Source organism: Pristiophorus japonicus, chromosome 12 (assembly GCF_044704955.1).
Source record: "Pristiophorus japonicus isolate sPriJap1 chromosome 12, sPriJap1.hap1, whole genome shotgun sequence".
Classification (NCBI taxonomy): domain Eukaryota; kingdom Metazoa; phylum Chordata; class Chondrichthyes; family Pristiophoridae; genus Pristiophorus; species Pristiophorus japonicus.
Genome location: NC_091988.1, coordinates 36,660,369 through 36,680,665, shown reverse-complemented (window position 1 = coordinate 36,680,665; position 20,297 = coordinate 36,660,369). Strand labels below are relative to the sequence as shown.

Genomic DNA, 20,297 nt, shown 5'->3' with positions numbered 1-20,297 from the left:
AATATTTGTAGTCTTCAAAATGATTTAGAATACCTCATAATAAGTATGCAGTTTTTAAACTTTGAATTGCTGGTGATCCTTCTCGTAATAATTAAAATGTACATCTGGAAGAAAAAAAGCATTGAAGGTGCTCTGGAGAAGCAAAGTCCTGCCAGGCGTGTGGGTTAGAGAGTAATGCTTATGATTTCGCTTCTGGAACTTGAGTTTATGTTACTCTTGACTCTTACGGTTCCAAGTTACTGGGTGGGGGGAAAATTATGTCCCCTTTACCACGTTGCTCAGTGACAGTGCCTCTACTCCCAGGCCGATGAGGATGCGGGTATCCTGAGGGTGCAGTTTTGTGCCTCTGTCGGCGGGTATGGTTGGTCATGGGTGGGTGTGCCCATGTCCTGGTGCTGAGGGCGTTAATGTTTGGGGGTGCCTGTGCCCTGCTTAGTGAGGGTAGGAATATAGGAACAGGTATAGGCCATTGAGCCTCTCAAGCCTGTTCCGGCATTCAATGAGATCATGGCTGATCTGCGACCTAACTCCATATTCGGCTTCATGGCCCTTTGGCCCATATCCCTTAATACCTGTAATTAACAAAAAGCTATCAATCTCCGATTTAATATTAACAATTGATCTAGCATTAATTGCTGTTTGCGGAAGAGAGTTCCAAACTTCTACCACCCTTTGTGCATAGAAGTATTTCCTAATTCCCCTCCTGAAAGATCTGACTCTAATTTTTAGACTATGCGCTCCTAGTCCTAGAATCCCCAATCAGCGGAAATAGTTTATCTCTATCTACCTTATCTGTTCCCCTTAAATAGCTTGAATACTTGGATCAGATCACCCCCCCCCCCCCGCCTTAACCTTCTAAATTAAAGGGCATACAATCCTTTCGACAGCCCTGTCCGATTATGCTGGTACTGAACAGACACCTGAGTAGAAAGCGCGCCCCCTCACCTCTCTCTGTCTGGAGCGCGCTCCCGATCCCCCCCTGCGCCCGCCACACATACACACATACACAATGGCGCGCGCCCCCCTCACTCAAGACTCACGCCCCCGGCTCGCTCCCTCCCTCGCGCCCCCCCCCCGCCTCATCCAGTCAGCCGTTAGCCAGCGCTCGAGCGCAGTCCGCAGCAGCTCCGCTGGCCGTTCGTTCGCACCATGTCGGTGCCACGCCGACAGCACCCAGGGAAGTAGGCAAAGAGGCAGAAAGGGGGGCGAGGGAGCCGGGGCCGGGAGGACTGCAGTGCCGGGTGGAGGGGAGGGGAGGGGAGGGGAGCCGCCGTGCCAGGATCATACCGGCAGCAGCGATGAAATCAGTCGGCTGAAGCACCGCCGGAGCCCGGATGTTACAACGATGTTGGATAAAAAAGCGGAGGGAAACAAAATAGATGCGAGTGTTTGACTATCATGGGGGTCGGGGGATGAAAATCCGCCTCGTCATTTCGTTTTTAGTCATTTTTTTTGATGCAATACGAAGGTGGTGAGAATGTATGAATTAAAGGAACCCTACGAAGGTAAATATTCCGAAGATCTAATTATAACCATTGCATTAATCGAGGATGCTCGAGATGTAGTGACTTTGAAGGTTTTAATTAATACATCTGACATTTGCCCCGAGCTATTTTGTTTCCTATTTGATTCACGAAACGTATTTCACTTGTTACGAAGGAAAAAATAAAGAGTCTCAGTTATTGTTGTGGTTCAACATAATTTGGTTAAACCTCGACACAGGAGTTTGGCAGGCGGTGTAATGTAGATTAATAAACAATTTGATTTTTAGAACTTTTTACAAAAACAGATTTAATCTGCATAAGGTCTAGGCACCATACTGAACACGAAAATACCGTAGTTATAGATATTGCAGACTTCTGATTAAAGAAATAAAATGTACTCCAATGAAGCATACAGAGTAACAGTTAATGTGGCAGAAAGATACATACGCCGTCCTCTGTTTAAATAAATAATTTTGTTTCAGATTGTGTGTATGTGTAAGGCGGTGGTAACATGAAACCTCACTGAATATATAGCCTTAAAGTGTGTATTTGCAACCAAGCAATAATACCAGCTGTTGAGATAGGTATTATTGCAGTTTTTCATATGTTTCGCTGATCCGACGTCTTTAAACACAACGATTATTCTCTCTTGCATTTGATCTCTTGATTTCAAAAATGGAATCGTTGTATCATTTGGAGGGTTTCTTTAAGCATGTTCTGTATAGTGGACAGTTCGCGCTTTAAATGCAAAGGTCACTTTTATATCTGATTACGTCGTTTTTTTAAATCACAGGAGTAAATTATGCCAGCAACAGACTCCCGCTACCTAGCGACGGACCGGGTCTCGAGTCAAACTCCGAACCGCCGAGGCCAGCAGCACTATCCTGGCAAGCTGCGATTGACGCGGCTAGGCAGGCTAAAGCTGCCGCAACCATGAACTCTACCACCGAATCCAGCAGCGCAGCAGCCCAAAGAAAACGCCAGCAATTCGCCAAGAGCAAGAAGCAGCAGGGCAGTACTGTGAACAACAGGCCGCCCCGTGCCCTCTTCTGCTTAAATCTCAACAACCCCATTAGAAGAGCCTGTATTAGTATAGTAGAATGGAAGTATCCTTTTCCTCTGCTCGTTATCACGCAGATGATCTGCGCAGAAGCTTTGGTATAACACCTTTAAAAATCATTTGCTGCGTGTTCTACTTTTTGAGTGTGTTCCTGCAAGGTCATCGCAGCATTTACATATCGCATGTATAATACGACCAAACATATGGGATATTGTCTTTGCACGCAAAATGATAGCAAATCCTCAGCGAAACTACTGCCAATGGAAATTAAATATATATTGTTATTCAACAAATTGCATATAAGCTCAATATGCTATTCACATCAGCCTCAAATTTTATAGCAACATTTTCTAAAAAAGCAAACAAAATCAATACAAATTGAGTGAACTGAGCGTAATCGAAAGAAATATCCTTCCTTAGAAAACATAGATCTTTATGATATTACAATAGCCCCCAGTTGCACCTATACACTAAATAATTATTCCTGGCAATTTATTTGAAGATGACCACAAACTACCCAGGAATGCTGCTTCACTAAAACTTTTCAATCACTTTCATTATAGATGTTCCCAATTAATAGGAAACGAAATACATGTACTCGCACCATACATTAAAGTTCCGTGATTTAAAATTATTGTAAATATTTAACACAAGTTAAATATATTGGAGTACTACTTTAAATTTTCAAAAAATCATAAAATTAAATATAATTTAACTACCAATTGACTGTCAAAACTTATACAAAGACTGACATGAATCCAGCAATAATAAATTATATTTTACTATCATACTATTATTAGACTAGCAATATAACCTTTAATCAGGAAAATGTTACTATAACAAATTGACACCAATTTTGTTCAAGTTTTCTATATAAAACTTAATGGGCCATCATTTTTGTCAAAATAATGTGGAGGCTAATGGTGCTTGCCATTACTTACACACAAATGATACAGCAACTTCAGATGAGGGGCAGATGCGTGGTTAAACATCCAAAAGTTGCTGTCACAGTTGTGCCACTCCGTTGTTAGCTTCGCAAAGTACATCGCTCTCTGGCTCACTGTTGAAATACATTGAATGGCATGAAGTTGCTGTATTTGCACAGTAGATATGAACTAAACTCTCCACAGAAAGTTTTTTGTCTTGTCCATTGCAGTCGAAGTCTCCCTCGAACAAGGATGACTTGCTTCTGCGAGAGTTCACAGATGTTTCAATGAAGGACCTGATGTTCCAGTCCTGAACTCCAGTTGAGGGGGTGGAAGATGCCTGTGCCTGAATTTTTTTAACGTGTGGTGACTGTTGCACATCAGCCACCACACGGGCTTGACAGAACTAGGCCTTTATCCAGTGGCAAGGATTAACCAGAATGACTGGAGACCTGCTCTGCTGCATGGACCTAGTGCGCACACATATCGCAGTGTGGGCTGGTCCGTGCTGCCCTTGGGCCCTTGGCTCTTCTGGGCCCTGTACCCTCATTCTCTGCACCTTCGCCACGATGCAGTCAAAGTACCCATTTAATAATGTGATATGTGTTAATTACTGCCAAAAAACCTCTCTGGCACTGTTACAAATGTGGTGACTCATTCCTTAGGGGAGATTCAGTTGAGGTGCTAAAAATTCTGGAGGATTTCAATAAAGTAGATAGGGAGAAACTATTTCCGCTGGTGGGAGGGTCGGTAACCAGAGGACACAGATTTAAAATAATTGGCAAAAAATGGTGCAAAGGAAATTAACATTGGCTGCTGCATGTTTATTTAGAAAATCATTTTCCTTCAGATTATTCTTTCGGTTAAATTTATTGGCTCGGATTTTTGCTGTCAAAATGACAGTGAGGCGAATGGCACTTGCCATTATTTAAACGTAAATGGTACACGAACTTCAGCTGAAGGGCAGATGTGCAGTTAAATGCCAATAAGCAAAAGTTGCTGTCTGAGTTGCGCCGTCCACTGTTAACTTAGTGCAAATTGCCTTTTGCTGTTTGCCTTACCATTGAAATGTATTGAATGGTGTGAAGTTGCTGTATTTGCACGGTAGATACAAACTAAACGCGCCATAGAAAGTTACAAGAGCAAGTACCCTTTTAATGACATGATAACTTACTACCAATCAATCAATCAACTAATCGTTCCCTCTCTTTATTTCTCTTTCTGAACCTGATTTGACATTGAATTCACTCACTCTAATTTACACTTCCTTCCCAGTCCTTCCACTGTTAATTTCACAAATCTTCAATCTGATTGGTTAAGGAGATACACAGTTGCTTTCCGTGTTCAATTAGGTCCCAGATGATCTGTTTTCCTCACAGCTCACATTTTCAGCTGCTTGCTATGCAAAAAATTTCAACACCTAAAAGTGCAAGGGCAAGTCAAACCAACGGCAGACACCATTAGATGCGCTGCAACAGCAAATTATGGTCCATAATGTTACTAACATGGTTTATGGTTAGACTGCCAGTCTAATAATTGTATGGTAATAAAATATAATCAATTTTAACTGGCTCAAGATTAGTTTCCTTTTGTATAACTTTTGCCAAAATCAATTGTAGTTAAATTACTATATTTTATCTTGTGCTTTTGGTAATTTAAAGTAGAACCCCAATATATGTGATAACGTGTGCTGGCTATGAAAAATTAAAAAGATTTTAGTCATGAGCAAGACATGGTTTACCCATTCCTTTGACGTTTGATAGTACATGTGTTGGTATTTATTAATTTTTTTTAATTGAAACAATGCATTCCTTAACTAGACCTACAGGCCATTTGATATCTTTATATTGATTGCTATTTTTGCCAACTGTGTGGCCTTAGCTGTTTACATACCTTTCCCAGAAGATGACTCTAATTCAACCAATCATGACCTGGTAAGTGCTCTTTGATTACTTATGTTTAACTGCTGCTAATGTACCTCATTTGAATATGCAATTCAGTTCTAACCACGGGGTCTTTTTTTAAAAGACTATACCATTGTGGTCTAATATTCTGGAAATAGTATTATTACTTGTTTGTTGGTCTTTTGGAGTCAGTGAAGACTCATCATTTATAAATTGGATCTATACTTAGATGCACAGATTGTCAAACATTTCTTCAGATGGTACAAGTTTTTATCGTACAGTACTGTGCTTACTTTCTGTGGATTGGCATGGTTTTTATAGACTGCTTTATTCTGCGTGTACAATAGATTTTGTAAGTAAAAGGGACAGATGCAATACAAAGTTCAGGTGTTTATTTAGAATTGCAGAATTGTGCTATGAAAAAGTAAATTACTTTCCAGTGTTGATGTAAACTTATTTCCTGTTGGTGATAAACTCTTTATTAATTCTGCTCTTATTGTTTCAATCTGTGTATTGGAAGCAGGGAAAATCCACAGTGAAGTGCAGTGAAACTATTGTATAAGCAGCAAATTTCCAAGCAGCTTATGTTGTACTGCTGAGTAAGGTTGAGTTTGCTTTTGATTTTCTTCCCAAATCTCATCAATATAACAAGACTGTCCTTCTTTGAACTGGTCATCATGTTCAGATTGTTGGTTTGCTAGAGCTAAATAATGAATTGCAACACTACTCATGTCCAGTGGTTTCATTCAGGTATTAATTAATTAAATAGTCCTATTTATAGAATTAAAATCAAAGTAGTAACCAAGTACATAGTCCTTGCGCATTCGGTTTTATTTTTATGATGTGGAGTGCTCGTAACTTTTTAAATAGCACTGGGGCTGAAATTGCCCCTTTTGAAAAGGCATACAGCGCTTCCGACCAGCGCTAACTGGGTGATAAGTGGTTTGTGCCCGGGGGTAGGTGTCAGGAGCGACGTGGCCAGAATTGCTCCCGGGATGCCGGGGGCGAAAACGGCTTTGTGCCGTACCCCGTTGTTGGCTCCCCGGGGGCTGTGCACACAGCGATGATGTCATTGTCGTGCGCACCGGCCACTTATTGCCTCGCCTTGACCCCTTTACACCCGTGGGGGAAATTGCCCTGCAGGAACGCGGTCGGCACCGGGCGATGCCACTGACAGCTTTGCGGGTCGCAAAACTGTGGTGGCTGGGGCGCTGCAGCTGCCCTTAAAGGGGAGGGCCCAGTGCCGTGGCCATCATCTTATCTTAATTGTTGGTCGACTCTGGAGTCGGCTCGATAGTGTTGGCCGCTGGTTTGGCCGGACCGCCAATGGGCAATCTGGCACCCCCTCTTGTGTGTCTCCCCTTTGAGAGAAGGGGAGGGACGTTGTGATGCATGAGTGCGACAATTTTTTCAAGTTAAAGAGCCAAATTATGGGTCACTTTCCTTCCCTTGGCGGCGGGCGATAAATTTTCACTTTATTCGAATTAAGCGCCCCAAACCTGGCGCGGGGCAATTTCGCCCCCACTGTGTTTGTGGGGAAACATTTTACAGAAAATATGTTACTATTTTCTGTCTGATGTGAAGTTAGCTTTTAAGTTCAATTTTGTTCATGATTACTCTGAGTAAATAACATTAGTTATAATAATTGAGCTATTACACATGTTTCAGGTAGTTTGAATTATTAGTTCTATAGTATCTTTTTATTCCTCTCCCTTTTGCAGATTGAGGTTGATTTTAATTCCTGGGTGTGAATGTGGCTTAGTGAGCGACCAGCCAGTCCGGGGGTGGCAGCGTAGAGGCCCAGCTGACTGGCCCTCTCTAAAATGCTACTGGCCATCTTCCTGACCAGTGTTGGTGGGAAGCAGCTGCCCAACTGTTAAAATTGAGCTGCAGGAGGCCACTGATGGGAACCAGTAGGAACGGTCTCTGGCCCTAAGGTAAGTGGTCAGGAGAGGGGGTTAGAAGGGGATTGCAGTAGAGAGAGGGGAGTAAAGCACAGGGCAGGGGAGACCCAAGATTTCCTTGTGGGGCCTGGAGGAACACTCCTGCATCTTTAAAAAAAATTCATTCATGGGATGTGGGCGTCGCTAACAAGGCTAGCATTTATTGCCCATCCCTAATTGTCCTTGAGGAGATGGTAGTGAGCCACCTTCTTGAACTGCTGCAGTTCATGTGGTGAAGGTACATCCACAATAATATTAGGGAGGGACTTATAGGATTTTGACCCAGCAACGATAAAGGAACGGCGATATACTTCCAAGTCAGGATGGTGTATGACTTGGAGGCGAACATGGATGTGGTGATATTCCCATGCGCCTGCTGCCTGTGTCCTTCTCGGTGGTAGAGGTTGCAGGTTTGGGAGGTGCTGCCGAAGAAGCCTTGGCGAATTGCTGCAGTGCATCTTGTGGATGGTAGACACTGCAGCCACGGTACACCGGTGATGGAGGGAGTGAATGTTTAAGGTGGTGGATGGGGTGCCAATCAAGCTTTGTCCTGGATGGTGTTGAGCTTCTTAAGTGTTGTTGGAGCTCCGCTCATCCAGGCAAGTGGAGAGTATTCCATAACACTCCTGACTTGGGCTTTGTAGATGGTGGAAAGGCTTTGGGGAGTCAGGAGGTGAGACATGCGCTGCAGAATAAGGTGAAGGCAATAGAGCAGGGTAGCAATGGGGGAAACGAAAACCAGAGTGAGATAGGAAGAGACAGAATCTATAAACATAAGCGTGTATCAGAAACTGTGGCCATAGCAGGAGAAAATGATAAGAAAACACATTTAAAAGCTCTTTATCTGAATGCATGCAGCATTCGTAACAAATTAGATGAGCTGTCAGCACAAATAGTTACAAATGAGTATGATCTGATAGCCATAACAGAGATGTGGATGCACGGTGACCAAAACTGGGAACTAAGCATTCAGGGGTACTTGACAATTCAGAACAACAGACAGAAAGGAAAAGGAGGTGGGGTTGCTCTGTTGATAAAGGATGGAATCACTAATAGTGAGAAACGATATTGGCTCAAATGATCAGGATGTTGAAACAGTTTGGGTGAAGATAAGGAATAATATGGGGAAAAAGTCACTGGTGGGTGTAGTCTATAGGCCCCCTAACAGTAGCAACTAGTATAAGCCAAGAAATAGTGGGAGCATATAAAAAGGGAACAGCAATAATCATGGGTGATTTTAACCTCCATATTGATTGGACAAATCAAATTGGTCAGGGTATCCTTGAGGAAGAGTTCATAGAGCGCATAAGGGATGGGTATGTAACGGAATCAACCAGGGGGCAGGCTATATTAGATCTGGTCCTGTGTAATGAGACAGGATTAATAAACAATCTCCTAGTAAAGGATCCCCTTGGAACGAGTGACCATAGCATGATTGAATTTCAAATTCAGATGGAGGGCAAGAAAGTTGGATCTCAAACCAGTGTACTAAGCTTAAATAAAGGAGACTACAAAGGTATGAGGGCAGAGTTGGCTAAAGCGGACTGGGAAAATAGATTAAAATGCAGGACGGTTGATGAACAGTGACGTACATTTAAGGAGATATTTCATAACTCTCAAGAAAAATATATTCCAGTGAGGAAGAAAGGGTGTAAAAGAAAAGATAGCCATCCATGACAAACTAAAGAAATAAAGGATTGTATCCAATTAAAAACAAGGGCATACAAGGTGGCCAAAACTAGTGAGAGGACAGAAGATTGGGAAGCTTTTAAAATCCAGCAAAGAATTACTAAAAAATGATTAAGAAAAGGAAGATAGACTATGAAGGTAAACTAGCACAAAATATAAAAACAGATCGCAAGAGTTTCTACAGGTATTTCAAAAGGAAAAGAGTGGCTAAAGTAAATGTTGGTCACTTAGAGGACGAGACTGGGGAATTAATGATGGGAAACATGGAGATGGCAGAAACTCTGAACAAATATTTTGTATCAGTCTTTACGGTAGAGGACACTAAAAATATCCCAACAGCGGATAGTCAAGGGGCTATAGGGGGGGAGGAACTTAACACAATCACAATCACTAAGGAGGTGGTACTCAGTAAAATAATGGGACTAAAGGCGGATAAATCCCCTGGACCTGATGACTTGCATCCTAGGGTCTTAAGAGAAGTAGTGGCAGAGATAGTGGATGCATTGGTTGTAATTTACCAACATTCCCTGGATTCTGGGGAGGTCCCAGCAGATTGGAAAACTGCAAATGTAATGCTCCTATTTAAAAAAGGAGGCAGACAAAAAGCAGGAAACTATAGACCAGTTAGCCTAACATTTGTGGTTGGGAAAATGTTGGAGTCCATTATTAAAGAAGCAGTAGCAGGACATTTTGGAAAAGCATAATTCAGTCAAACAGAATCAGCATGGATTTATGAAGGGGAAGTCATGTTTGGCAAATTTGCTGGAATTCTTTGAGGATGTAACAAACAGGGTGGATAAAGGGGAACCAGTGAATGTGGTGTATTTGAACCTCCATAAGGTATTTGACAAGGTGCCACATAACTTTTTTATCTTGTGCAGTAACCTTTTAACGGGGTTGGGGGTAATATATTAGCATGGATAGAGGATTGGCTAACAGAAAACAGAGAGTCAGGATAGATGGTTCATTCTCGGGTTGGCAATCAGTGCCGCAGGAATCAGTGCTGGGACCCCAACTATTTACAATCTATATTAACGACTTGGATGAAGGGACCGAGTGTAATGTAGCCAAGTTTGCTGACGATACAAAGATGGGAGGAAAAGCAATGTGTGAAGAGGACACAAAAAACTTGCAAAAGGACATAGACAGGCTAAGTGAGTGGGCAAAAATTGGGCAGATGGAGTATAATGTTGAAAAGTGTGGGGTTATGCACTTTGGCAGAAAAAAAATCGAAGAGCAAGTTATTATTTAAATGGAGAAAAATTGCAAAGTGTTGCAGCACAGCGGGATCTGGGGGTCCTGGTCCATGAAACCCAAAAGGATAGGATGCAGGTACAGCAAGTGATCAGGAAGGCCAATGGAATCTTGGCCTTTATTGCAAAGGGGATGGAGTATAAAAGCAGGGAAGTCTTGCTACAGTTATACAGGGTATTGGTGAGGCCACACCTGGAATACTGCATACAGTTTTGGGTTCCATATTTAAGAAAGGATATATTTGCTTTGGAGGCAGTTCAGAGAAGGTTCACTATGTTGATGCCGGAGATGAGGGTGTTGATGTATGAGGAAAGGTTGAGTAGGTTGGGCCTCTACTCATTGGAATTCAGAAGAATGAGAGGTGATCTTATCGAAACGTATAAGATTATAAGGGGGCTTGACAAAGTGGATACAGAGAGGATGTTTCCACTGATAGGGGACACTAGAGCTAGAGGGCATATTTTAGAATAAGGGGCCGCCCATTTAAAACTGAGATGAGGAGGAATTTCTTCTCTGACGGTTGTAAACCTGTGGAATTCACTGCCTCAGAGAGCTGTGGAAGTTGTGTCTTTGAATAAATTTAAGACAGAGATAGACAGTTTCTTAACCGATAAGGGAATAAGGAGATATGGGGAGCGGGCAGGGAAGTGGACCTGAGTCCATGATCGGATCAGCCATGATCATATTAAATGGCAGACCAAACTCGAGGGGCCGTATGGTGTACTCCTCCTCCTATTTCTTATGTCTTAGAATACCCAGCCTCTGACCGGCTCTTGTTGCCACAGTATTTATGTGGCTGGTCCAGTTAAGTTCCTGATCAGTGATGACCCCCAGAGGATATTGATGATGGGGGATTCGACGATGGTAATGCCGTTGAAAGTCAAAGGGTGGTGGTTAGACCCTCGCTTGTTGGAGATAGTCATTGCCTGACATTGTGTGACGTGAATGTTACTTGCCACTAATCAGGTCAAGCCTAAATGTCATCCAGGTCTTGCTTCATCCGGGCATGGACTGCTCCATTATCTGCGGAGTTGCGAATGGCACTGAACACATGCAGTCATCGGCAAAATTCCCCACTTCTGACCTTATGATTAAGGGAAGGTCATTGATGAAACAGCTAAAGATAGTTGGATTGAGGACACTGCCCTGAGGAACTCCTGCAGCGATGTCCTGGGGCTGTGATGATTGATCTCCAACCACCACAACCATCTTCCTTTGTGCTAGGTGTGACTCCAACCAGTGGACAGTTTTGCCCCTGATTCCCATTGACTTCAGCTTTAGTAGGGCATCTTGATGCCACACTCGGTCAAATGCTGCCTGATGTCACCAGCAGTCACTCTCACCTCACCTCTGGAATTTAGCTCTTTTGGATCAAGGCTGTAATGAGGTCTGGTTGAACCCAAACTGAGCATCGGTGAGCAGGTTATTGGTGAGTAAGTGCCGCTTGATAGCATTGTCGACGACACCTTCCATTACTTTGCTGATGATTGAGAGTAGACTGACGGGGCGGAAATTGGCCAGATTGGATTTGTCCTGCTTTTTGTGGACAGAACATACCTGGATAATTTTCCACATTGTCGGATAGATGCCAGTGTTGTATCTGTACTGGAACTGCTTGGCTAGAGGCGCAGCTAGTTCTGGAGCACAAGTCTTCAGCACTAGGTTTCTTCCAGGTCATGCATCATTTCTTGAGCAAGAAGATGGCAATCAACATGCTGCTCTTGACCCATAAGGAAGCTACAAAAAATGAAAATTAACACGTTGCTGGCCCTGGATCCATTTCCTGACAGTTTGGCTCCCCGCTCAGCTCAGGTTAAGATTGCAGTTGGTTCCTGTGCCGCCGATATCATCAGAGTCTGATCTGCATCTTCATACAATGACCCCAATGGATTTGGGCGGGTGTCCTTGGCGCCTGCAATTGAAAATTGTAGTCGGCAGGATCAAGTGGGAGGCCAGTGGGTAAGTCTCGCATTGCATTTTAACTGCCTCCATACTTGGTTTCCGCCAGCTGGTGGGAGTTCAAATTCCCCCCCATACCTTGATTAAGAAGGCAAGCAGCTGTTCTGCTCCTATCCCTCCAGCAATGTTGCTCTGTTACTGGGGGCTGTCTGGGGAATGGCCTTTCCCATACTCTGGCTCTCACCAATTAATCAACAGAAGTTGTGTAGTGTTCCAGTACACAATGCACTGCACCACCAAGCTGCTAGCTCATACTTTTTAAAGTATAGTGTTACCAATTTTCATCCCCCTTCCCTTGAAGTTTCTCCCAGGTCTTGTATTATTTCTTGAGCAAGAAGTTGGCAATCATCATGCTGCTTTTGAGCTAATTGCTTGATGGTTGTGAGAGCTGCTCTGGGTGATTTGCTGTCCAATTTTCAGCATCCCTGCATGAAGTAAACTTATTTCCCCATGACCTCACCCTTGATGTGTTGAGACAGTGCGCATAGCGAGTTGAATTCTGAATGCGAATTCATGCTATGGTAGTCAGTTGCACTATGCGTCAATACATCCATGTACTATACTACTAGGAAACCGATCTGTATTGTTACATGTAGCACATTGTGTATAAACTTCTAACTGAAGATATGACACTAGTTGTTTCAGCAGGTTCTTTAAAATGTGTGCAACTAACTCGTATGTTATATATCACCGTGTTGAAAGGAATTTTATATAAGAAAATGTTCACAAACATATGCAAAAGACCTCAATACTTCACTTTTCAGATATAAAATGGTGCAAACTGTTTTATGCTTTTGTAAAATAGCATCAAATCATAGGTGTGGGCATGCTAGGGAATGTAGAATTTAATAAAGATTAACGCTATTAAATTGACAGAAAATGTCTAAATCACACATGGCATGATCTTCTCCTGGCTTGGTGGGCATCAGAAAATGTACTGCAGGTATTGTTTGTGGATATATCATTACTGCACACACATAATTATTTCTGTCTTGCAGTCATAGTTTTGTGTTATTGAGACAATAAGCAAATCGTGGATGATGTTTCTGCTCATGATAGAAATGGAAAGGGTGTAATTAAAAAAAAAACACAGTTGTTCGAATAGGAATTGATGGAGCAACCCACAGTGCATTGATGTATCATTGTTTTGTAACATACTTTATTTTACATTTATATGTTCTATATTTTCACTGGAACCGAGTATTACTGTCACCAACATAAATGTTTGAATTTAATTTTGTGCTAAGTGCAGTGAGTTTCTTTTTCCATTTTCACTGTTATGATTGAGTAATAATGAGGTTTGCACAAATCACTCATGTATTTTTGCTATATTGAAGGACTCAAACATATTGCATTTGTCCTTCAAACCCACAATTACTATTATTACTTAAATGCTACACTGCTGTTACATTTTACTAATACCAAAATTAAAATGAGCACTGTCATCTTAAAGATCATATTGATAAAAGGGATTATGGAAACATTTTGTTTGGGCTGAACTTTAAATTTATGTTAGTTGAAGTCCTGAATTAAATTGTATATTAATTTACCTATTTTTGACTTTTACTTGTAAGAATAACTACATCAGTCATCTGGTAAGGTCATTGTGATTTGAAAAGTTCTGTATCTGATGCTTAATTAGATTTTATTTGATGCAACACATTAATATTTGTTATGACTTCAGAATTAATATCAAGCACATCATTTTGAAAGATGCATCTGGAGTATTTTTGAGTTGAGGTCAGTATTATCAGAAAAGGAAGTGCAGGACTTTGAATAAGATAGCTATTTATACCTGTGCCCTGTACCAACTTGGCAATGGATTTGTGAAAATCTGGGTATACAATTGCATCATTTAGATTTGCATATTCAAATCGTAGGATCCTGGGCTTCACGTTGCCCCAACCCCCGACCCACTGGTACTTACATGTGGTGGGGGAGAAGGAGTGGGATGAGAATCCTAGCAGGTGTCGGGGAGCAGTAAAACTAGGGTCCAGGCAAACAGACAGTAGGCCGCAATTCCCAATTTTCCCACCATTTCCCTCACGGTCCCACCCAATTTCAGGTGGGATCATAAAGGAAAATCTAACCCACTCTGTTACGCTGGAAGTATAAGAGTTGCTCTGTAGCCTTTTTCATACATTTTGGAACTATAGCAAAATTCAGGAGGGGAGCCTTTAACAGTCCTTCAAAATTATCATAATTTAATATAACTCTTCTAACCATTTCTGTTAATCCTGGCTGATTCGTGCTTAATATCGGAGCCCTGGAATAGAAGTAGGCTATTCCTCTATGATCTGCTGATTGCAAAAAAGACCATACCTTGCAACTGGGAGCTTTTGATTATTACAGCTCTGGATATATCAACTCTCAATTCCATCGCAAGACACGTTATTTCAGAGTGAAATAAAGATCTCGTGAGAGAACATCTAAACCTCGGAATTTATTTTGGAAAATAAAAATGCACATGCGTGGAAAATAACTATTTGCGCATATGCAAAAAAAAAGGTTCAGAGGACATTCCATAACGAATAATCGATCAAGCGAGCCACCTCCTCCCTCTGAGTAGAGGGAGCTGCCTTCCCTCTGGCCCCAGCGAACAACAGCGCCGTGGTCCTTGTTGCATTGATTGGCTCCGTGACCTTGGACCTCTTCCTCTTCGTCCTTGCAAATGCCAAGAGATCTCGTGATATCTTGCGCCTCCTGTGGGGTTGCCGTGGTAACGGAGAGGCAGCGTGAAGCAGCTGGTGTACGTGGTGAGGGAGCAGAGGAGCAGAGGACTGTCGAACTGAAGACTCCCACTTCTGTTCACTGTCAAGTGGCTCCTTTTGACTCATGTGCGTGAGTGCAACCATCAAGTGAGGGCTCGGCTTCCACAGTTGAACAGCCCATACTGTTTGCCTCGTGCATGAATAGGTACTCGAGCGAGGTACAATGAAATGGTCAACTCTCATGGAATTGCACCCCAGAAAGAGTTAGCACTATCTGGAGAGAAGGGAGTTGAGGGGGGGGGGGAAATCCCATTGATGATTGGAATAAGTAATCCTAGGTTTTCAGAGGAGGTTTGAATGGAATGAGGGCTTATGAGTTAAAACAGTAAAAAGCAGGACAGTGCATGAACCTTCAGGCTGCTGTGTTTGAATAACCATGGTGAGTTCTGCAACAGGCACGATGGGGATTTAAATAACCATGGGATCTCGGGGGCTTTACAATTTTGCTTTGATCGCATGTTGGATAATCACCTGACTAACCCTGAGCTCCTAAAAGAACTGTTTAAAGAAGGGGTTTTCAAACTCTTGTATGTGAAGTGAAACCCACTGCAAATACTGGCACGCTCCTGGGGAGCCTCTGCAAGTTTGAAGACTGTCCTTGGGACCCCCGTACATTTTCACGCTGTCCATGGATCCCTTGTAATAATTTCTATGACTGTGTTAGCTACCTAAAGACAAACTGTGCTGTGGATAAGAACCTATGTTTACATAGCCACAGTGCTTCACAGCCTCTGAACAAACCAAATTACTATTGAAGTACGGTCATTGATCTTATGCAGGTAAGCGTGGCGGCCAATTTGCGCACAAATTGTAATGACATAACTAACCAGCATTTGGATGAGAGATAGGTGTTCACCAGGACGGGTGTTCACCAGCTATTTCCGTTCGTTGGGCATTCTATTGCCGGATTTTCCCGGGGGTTCAGCAGGCGGAATCAGTGGAGGGTCGAGTGGGAAATTGTTTTTTTTTTTACAGTGGTTCGGGACCCTGCTGTCAAAGTGCTTTCCCCAGTGTTGGGTATGTTAGCGCTCAGAAGACCCGACAGGCAGCGGCGGGTGACTCAATTAAACTTATTACCATCTAGTTACCAGAGCATTAACAAGCTTTTTAAACTTACCTTTTCACTTTAACTTTATGGCCATCGGGGACCACGGTTGTCAACCTGAGGTGGGAATTCAGTGACCATTGCTCCAGCTGATTACTTGACAGCTTCAAATGTTGAGTAAAAGCTCCCACCTGACATCATTACTTTCCTCAGCCACAAGCTGTTTCTCAGTCCATTTACAGCACAGATTCTGTAGGCTTTCCTCTCTCCATTCACTCTTGCCTCATTTGAAGAAATCACACCATTGACAGAATTCTTCTGTCATCTCCACTGTACCTGCCATCTATTCCATCAACATGGATGTCCTTTAAACTGTCTCACTTTGGTCCTTCGAATCTCACCACAATCAGCCCCAACACCATAAGCACCAGGCACACCAGCAGCACCAACCTTCTCCTCCATCACCTGATGCAGCACAGGGCAGAGGGCATCAGCACCCGAGCACATTGCTGCCCAAGAGGTCAGGGATGGACTCACCGTATTTACTTCACTTGATGCTATAAACCTGACTGCTACATGATGCACCAGATTGGCACTACCGCACACCAACACCATAAAGCGTCCCTACAATGTCCAAGCCATTCCTTTCACACTCATCATCATTGCGGGGATACCGTTATGTCTCATCATTCACTGCAACTCACTAAACCATTTCCAAAGGTGCACACAAATCTGTCCCAGAACACAGTGTGTTGAAAGTAAATGGTCAAGTTTCGGCCTGAGTTGCTCCTATTTTTTTTTGGAGCAACTAGTTTAGAATGGAGTATCTTAGAAATTGCAATTCTCGGCCTTTAGTTTGCTCCAGTTCTAGTGAGTTGGAACAGTTTCATTTTAGAACAGATTTTTTTTTCAAGTTTAGGCAGCGAAAACTTAATCCAAACTAACTTAGACTGGAGTAAGTGTAGATTTTTGTACGCTCAGAAAAACCTTGCCTGCACTTGGAAATCAGGTGGAACGAAAGATGGTGGGGGTGGGGGCAGGGGGGTTTACAAGCATTAAACACTTCACCTTTTACAAATAAAGAGCCATCATCAATAATAAATGATAAATAAATCAATAAATAAACCAATAAATCAATCCAAATAAATAAAAAAATAAATTAAAAAAAAAAAATTAAAAATCACGCAATAAATAAATAAATATTTCTACTCACCTACTGCAGCACCAGGGAGATGATGGGGGGGGGGGAAGAGAAGAAGAAGATGGGGGGGAAGAGAAGAAGATGGGGGGGGAGGAGAAGAGAAGAAGATGGGGGAAGAAGAGAAGATGAGGGGGGGAGGGGAAGAGGGAAAATGGGAGGGGAGAGAGAAGAGAGGAAGATGGGGGGGGGTGAGAGAGAAGACGACGAAGAAGAAGCCGGGCCGCGCCGAGGACTTCAGGTGGGGCCCGCATACAGCCGATGCTGGGATGCCGCCGACTCTTCGGGCGGGGCCTGCCCCAGTGAGATGCGAGGCGGGCAGGCCCCACTGACTATGAGGAAGCCAGGCCCCGCTGAGGACTTTGGACGGGACCCGCAAGCAGCCGATGCCGATTCTTCGGGCGGAGCCCGCCCCAGCGAGATGTGGGCAGGTCCCGACGAGGACTTCGGGCGGGGCCCGCAAGCAGCCGATGCTGGGCTGCCGACGTCTCTTTGGGCGGGGCCCGCCCCAGCGAGATGCGGGTGGGCGGGTCCCGCCGCTGACGCTGGTGATTGGTGAGTAGTTTTTCTTCTTTTTCTTTTATCAGTAGGTAACCTTTATTATTGTTGCCAAATTAAGTTAATCTAAGGGTTAAGTCATGGCAGGAGAGCTCGGACACGTGTCATGCTCCTCCTGTGCTATGTGGGAACTCCCTGTGTCCCTGACGACCACATGTGCAGGAAGTGTATCCTGCTGCAGCACCTGACAGACCGCATTGCGGCACTGGAGCTGCGCATGGATTCACTCTGGAGCATCCTTGATGCTGAGGATGTCGTGAATAGCACATTTAGTGAGTTAGTCACACTGCAGGCAAAGTTACACAGGCAGATAGGGAATGGGTGACCATCAGGAAGAACAGTGGAAGGAAGGTAATGCAGGGGTCCCCTGCGGTCATCCCCCTCCAAAACAGATACACCGTTTTGGGTACTGTTGGGGGAGATGACTCATCAGGAGTGGGCAGCAGCAGCCAAGTTCATGGCACTGTGGGTAGCTCTGCTGCACAGGAGGGCAGGAAAAAGAGTGGGAGAGCTATTGTGGTAGGCGATTCTATTGTAAGGGGAATAGATAGATGTTTCTGAGACTCCAGGATGGTATGTTGCCTCCCTGATGCAAGGGTCAAGGATGTCTCGGAATGGCTGCAGGACATTTTGGAGGGGGAGGGTGAACAGCCAGTTGTCGTGGTGCATATAGGTACCAACGATATATGTAAAAAACGGGATGAGGTCCTACAAGCTGAATTTAGGGAGCTAGGAGTTAAATTTAAAAAGTAGGACCTCAAAGGTAGTAGTCTCAGGACTGCTACCAGTGTCATATACGAGTCAGAGTTGGAATTGAATACATGGCTTGAGGAGTGGTGCAGAAGGGAGGGATTCAAATTCCTGGGACATTGGAACTGGTTCTGGGGGAGGTTGGACCAGTACAAACTGGACGGTCTGCACCTGGGCAAGACCGGAACCAATGTCCTAGGGGGATTGTTTGCTAGTGCTGTTGGGAGGGTTTAAATTAATATGGCAGGGGGATGGGAACCTATGCAGGGAGACAGAGGAAAGTAGAATGGGGGTAGAAGCAAAAGATAGAAAGAGGAAAAGTAAAAGTGGAGAGCAGAGAAACCCAAGGCAAAAATCAAAAAGGGCCACATTACAGCAAAATTCTAAAGGGGAAAAGTATGTTAAAAAGATGAGCCTGAAGGCTCTGTGCCTCAATGCGAGGAGTATTCGTAATAAGATAGACGAATTAACTGCGCAGGCAGCAATTAACGAATATGATATAATTGGCATCACAGAGACATGGCTTCAGGATGACCAAGGCTGGGAATTCAACATTCAGGAAGAATAGACAGAAAGGAAAAGGAGGTGGGGTAGCGTTGCTGATTAAAGAGGAAATTAACGCAATAGTAAGGAAGGACATTAACTTGGATGATGTGGAATTTTAATGGGTGGAGCTGTGGAATACCAAAGGGCAGAAAATGCTAGTGGGAGATGTGTACAGACCACCAAACAGTAGTAGTGAGGTTGGGGACAGTATCAAACAAGAAATTAGGGATGCGTGCAATAAAGGTATAGCAGTTATCATGGGTGACTTTAATCTACATATAGATTGGGCTAACCAAACTGGTAGCAATACGGTGGAGGAGGATTTCCTGGAGTGTATTAGGGATGGTTTTCTAGACCAATATGTCGAGGAACCAACTGCAGGGCTGGCCATCCTAGACTGGGTGATGTGTAATGAGAAACGACTAATTAGCAATCTTATTGTGCGAGGCCCCTTGGGGAAGAGTGACCATAATATGGTAGAATTCTTTATTAAGATGGAGAGTGACACAGTTAATTCGGAGACTTGGGTCCTGAACTTAAGGAAAGGTAACTTCGATGGTATGAGACGTGAATTGGCTAGAATAGACTGGCGAATGATACTTAAAGGGTTGGTGGCGGATCGGCAGTGGCAAACATTTAAAGATCACATGGATGAACTTCAACAATTGTACATCCCTGTCTGGAATAAAAATAAAACCGAGAAGGTGGCTCAACCGTGGCTAACAAGGGAGATTAAGGATAGTGTTAAATCCAAGGAAGAGGCATATAAATTGGCCAGAAAAAGCAGCAAATCTGAGGATTGGGAGAAATTTAGACTTCAGCAGAGGAGGACAAAAGGTTTAATTAGGAGGGGGAAAATAGAGCATGAGAGTAAGCTTGCTGGGAACATAAAAACTGACTGCAAAAGCTTCTATAGATATGTGAAGAGAAAAAGATTACTGAAGACAAACGTAGGTCCCTTGCAATCAGAATCAGATGAATTTATAATGGGGAACAAAGAAATGACAGACCAGTTGAACAAATACTTTGGTTCTGTCTTAAAGAAGGAAGACACAAATAACCTTTCGGAAATACTAGGGGACCAAGGGTCTAGTGAGAAAGAGGAACTGATGGAAATCCTTATTAGTGGGGAAATTGTGTTGGGGAAATTGATGGGATTGAAGGCCGATAAATCCCCAGGGCCTGATAGTCTGCATCCTAGAATACTTAA

General features: G+C 43.4%; 1 protein-coding gene across 1 annotated transcript in view; it reads left to right on the top strand.

The window, feature by feature from the left end:
• Positions 1–1,290: 1,290 nt before the first annotated feature.
• cacna1db (calcium channel, voltage-dependent, L type, alpha 1D subunit, b) overlaps positions 1,291–20,297 on the top strand; it is a 760,213-nt gene continuing 741,206 nt past the window's right edge. The window contains exons 1-3 of the mRNA XM_070894765.1: positions 1,291–1,505; positions 2,278–2,590; positions 5,299–5,404. Of these exons, the coding sequence (XP_070750866.1) occupies positions 1,478–1,505; positions 2,278–2,590; positions 5,299–5,404 (447 nt within the window). The 5' untranslated portion in view covers positions 1,291–1,477. The remainder of the gene's footprint in view (positions 1,506–2,277; positions 2,591–5,298; positions 5,405–20,297) is intronic.